Below are 3,492 nucleotides of genomic sequence, written 5' to 3'. Positions count from 1 at the left end.
CTGCGCCATTTCCAAACCAACCATCAAGAAGCAAGGCTTGTATACTCTTCTACCTATGCCTGGCCGACCTTGGTAATCTGTATCCATGGATTACCTGTTGGGCCTTCCTTCTACTAAGCATGTCAATGATTGCGTTTTCATGGTCATTGATAAATTCTCTAAGATGGCCCATCATGGTGGACTGCAATAAGAGTATCACAACAGAGGCCACTGCTAAGCTCTTCTTTGAGCGAGTGTGGGTAAAATTTAGGATCCCATAGTCCATTGTCTCAGATCGAGACGTAAAATTCCTGAGTGCATTTTGGTCAAGTCTCTCGTCGATGTTGGATACAAAAATTACTAAGTCCATGACTTTCCATCCCCAAACTGATGAATAAATAGAGGTTGTCAACAATATGATCATACACATTCTGTGCATGTACAACTTGAAGCATCCACACATATAGGATGAAAGTCTCCCCTATGTCCAACACAGCTACAGCAGAGCTCTCCACATCTCAACAAGTCACATCCCCTTTCATGTAGGGATGGAATTTTAGACATTATGCCCCATTGATCTGGTCATACCGTTTGCAACCACTCAGGTAGATTCGGCTCACGTTCAGTCTGAAGTTGAAAGGACTAACAACCTCATTGAGTGAATTCAACACTTCTGCCAAAAGGTCAATGATATATTGGACAAAGCCAATGCTAAGTACAAGCAGCGCCATGATCAACATTGAGTGCCGCACAAGTTCCCGATGGGCAACAAAATTTGGCTACATTTGTAGAAGGAACGCCTTGCTGGACCCCACCGCAAACTTTGCCTGCTCTGATATGGGCCATACACCATCACCAAGGTCATCGGTGACAATGCCTTCGAGCTCAACATCCAACCGTTCCATGGTCTACACCCAATGTTCAATGTAGGTCGCCTTCGGCCATACTTTCCACCATTGTTGGACACATCTAACATTGTATAACATCTCACACTAATAGAGCTCAACCCGGAATGCATGGAACATGCCACAACTGATCAAATCATGGACACATAGGTCAAGAACACTTGCCAACAGAGGATACAATTAAATTGAGTTGTTAAATCAGGCCAACTCCTTCACCAGGGCAAGTGGTTCACTAAGGACCAGGTTCAATAGAAATTTCTTCACCTCACGGAGATTCTACACACAATGGGGACCATTGCTTCCTAAGGGGGGAGGAATGATCCAGGTGGATATTGGTGGCCACCCGCCTAGTCCACTAAGACCCCCCAGTTAGTTTCATCTGTTTCATTGTTCATTTCAACATTTACTATTTTTAGCAATTTTTCGGGTCTTGAACTTTCAAAGCAGTTTTGACCCCCTAAATGACATTTTTTGGGGTCCACAGTAGGCCCATAGCCATAGGCAAGGGCTTGCAATGAAAATTGTAGTACTCGACGAGACCTTTCCAACAATGTATTTTATGCACAAAACAGAGATAATATGACCAAGTCACGTTTAGTATACCTAGGGGGGATAGTATGGGGTACAGAGGGAGGCACCCAAGGGAATAATGTAATAATGGGATGGGCCATAGTTAATAAATAAAGTGGATAACCCGCATCATGTAAGTGACCAAAAATAGTAATGTTATAAGCCCATGGCATTAGATATATGGTATTGAGAGAACCATGGAAATGACCCATGGTATTATATGTATGAATCCTATATAGAGGCTAGAGACTCCCCATTGAGAGATGTGAAGGAATATTGTATGGAAAAGCATATGGCTCATGGAGTGTTTTCCTTCCTTAAGGAGTGATTGTATGGTGTTGCCCTACCTTAAGGGTTTGATCAATAAAGAATAATTTTCATGTTATATTATTGGTTCGATCTTATTATATCTGGGTATATTTGTATTCTCATATATTTGCAGGTCAGATCTATTACAAGTGGTATCATAGCACTTTCTTATGCAAAGCAGAGAATTTTTTATTTTTGCAGGAAGTTTTTGGGGTAGCGAGTTTGTAGATTAGATATGTAACTTCTAGCGAAAAATTTGAAGAAACATTTTGCAGATCATGATTCTTTGCAAAAAATATCCAATTTCAAAAAACAATCGACCGAATCAGATTCCGGGTGAGGGAGATATTGCTAATTTAAAAATCAGTTGTGTTGCAAAATTGTTTTTGACGAAAATTAGTGCACGACGGATCTCCAGTTAATTTTTGTTGTTTTTGGGGGGAATTTTGAGAAAAAAATTGTAGATATGAGGTTCTCTTGAAAAATTAGCCCATTTTGAAAACAAATTGGTTGAATCAGAGTCGGGATGAGGGAGATATCGTTGGTTTAAAATCAACTCTTTTTTTAGAATTTTTTTTTTTTGTGGTGGTGGGACAGTTGCAGCTCGAATATGAAATTCCAGTGCGTAGATTGGGATTTCTATCACATGAAAAGATGCAGAATGTTTGTTCCATTTCTGAAAATAGGTCAGAATGTTTGTGCCATGTATGGCATAATTGGGAATTTTTTACAATTTTTCTCTTCTATACTTTTCAATTTATCCCATTCAAAGTATTCAGAAATTAAATTCAACCGAAACAATGTTAAAAAAAATTATATACTGGACATAGACTGCAAAGAGAAAGATATACCATTTACTGGAATATATCCCTCAGAAGCAAGCAAACAGCTGTAGCATTGAGAAATGGAGGCAACAACACATAGAGGCCAGAAGATAACTCTAGGCAATTTCATATTGCTCGCGACTTGCTCCGTGCAGGACATGAAGGCATCTATGATTATGAATGTGATGGGTGGAAATGATGGTGATTTGCCATGAGCAGTGGTAAGGAGGTCCTCCAAAGCAGGGCCTAAATTTTGCAGCGAAATAAATAACTCGGTTGCATTGGAGATGTGGCCATGGTGAGGCAGTAAACCATCAGGAATAGACAGAAAACGAATTCTTCCCCCTTGCTGCTCCAAATCTAGATCGCCTTTGGAAACAGGAGATTTAGCTTTCTTTGAAGTTTCCACCATGCGTTCATGTATCCACTCAATATTGACAAAAGTGACAAACACTCCCCTAATAGCCAACAGCTGGGCCAAATTCACGAGAGCATTAACATGACCCTGTGTGGGAATTGGCACAATCACTGCATGCAGAGTATGTTTCCCCTCTTGACTCGTCATTTGATATCAATATTGCCAAACTTTATTCGTTGCCAAACTTTAATCCAGCACCACAGTTTCTTGCTCTGGATTTGAGCTGCGAATTATGCACCTACCACTGTTCTTATTGCGTACATCTCATTGTCATCGACCTAAGTAGTCCATGTTTTGTTTTGTTTGCGGTCCATGTTTATTCTATGGATTACAAATTCTATGGATGCTTTCTCAACCCTAGCGTCCAATGAGTTACAAGGATGACATTACCATTATATTTGATTATGTAAATTTATATTTTATCATGTTTAATATATCATTTTAATTAGGGTAGGGAAATGAACTAGCACTTTTAATTAGTCTGATT

General features: G+C 39.7%; 1 protein-coding gene across 1 annotated transcript; it reads right to left on the bottom strand.

The window, feature by feature from the left end:
* Positions 1 to 2,576: 2,576 nt before the first annotated feature.
* LOC149185473 ((R)-mandelonitrile beta-glucosyltransferase-like) lies at positions 2,577 to 3,152 on the bottom strand. Its single transcript, XM_089412408.1, has one exon. It carries the CDS (start codon positions 3,150 to 3,152, stop codon positions 2,577 to 2,579), a length of 576 nt encoding a protein of 191 aa, XP_089268534.1.
* Between the last annotated feature and the right edge of the window lie 340 nt (positions 3,153 to 3,492).

Source organism: Pinus tabuliformis, chromosome 3_1 (assembly GCF_031772625.1).
Source record: "Pinus tabuliformis cultivar Carrire ecotype Pingquan chromosome 3_1, CPIR1, whole genome shotgun sequence".
Lineage (NCBI taxonomy): Eukaryota > Viridiplantae > Streptophyta > Pinopsida > Pinales > Pinaceae > Pinus > Pinus tabuliformis.
The sequence above is the reverse complement of the archived record's forward strand: the minus strand, read 5'-3'. Positions and strand labels throughout refer to the sequence as shown.

Coding starts and splice junctions, on each gene's coding strand:
- LOC149185473 (XM_089412408.1), bottom strand. CDS start 3,152: ATGACGAGTCAAGAGGGGAAACATACTCTGCATGCAGTGATTGTGCCA.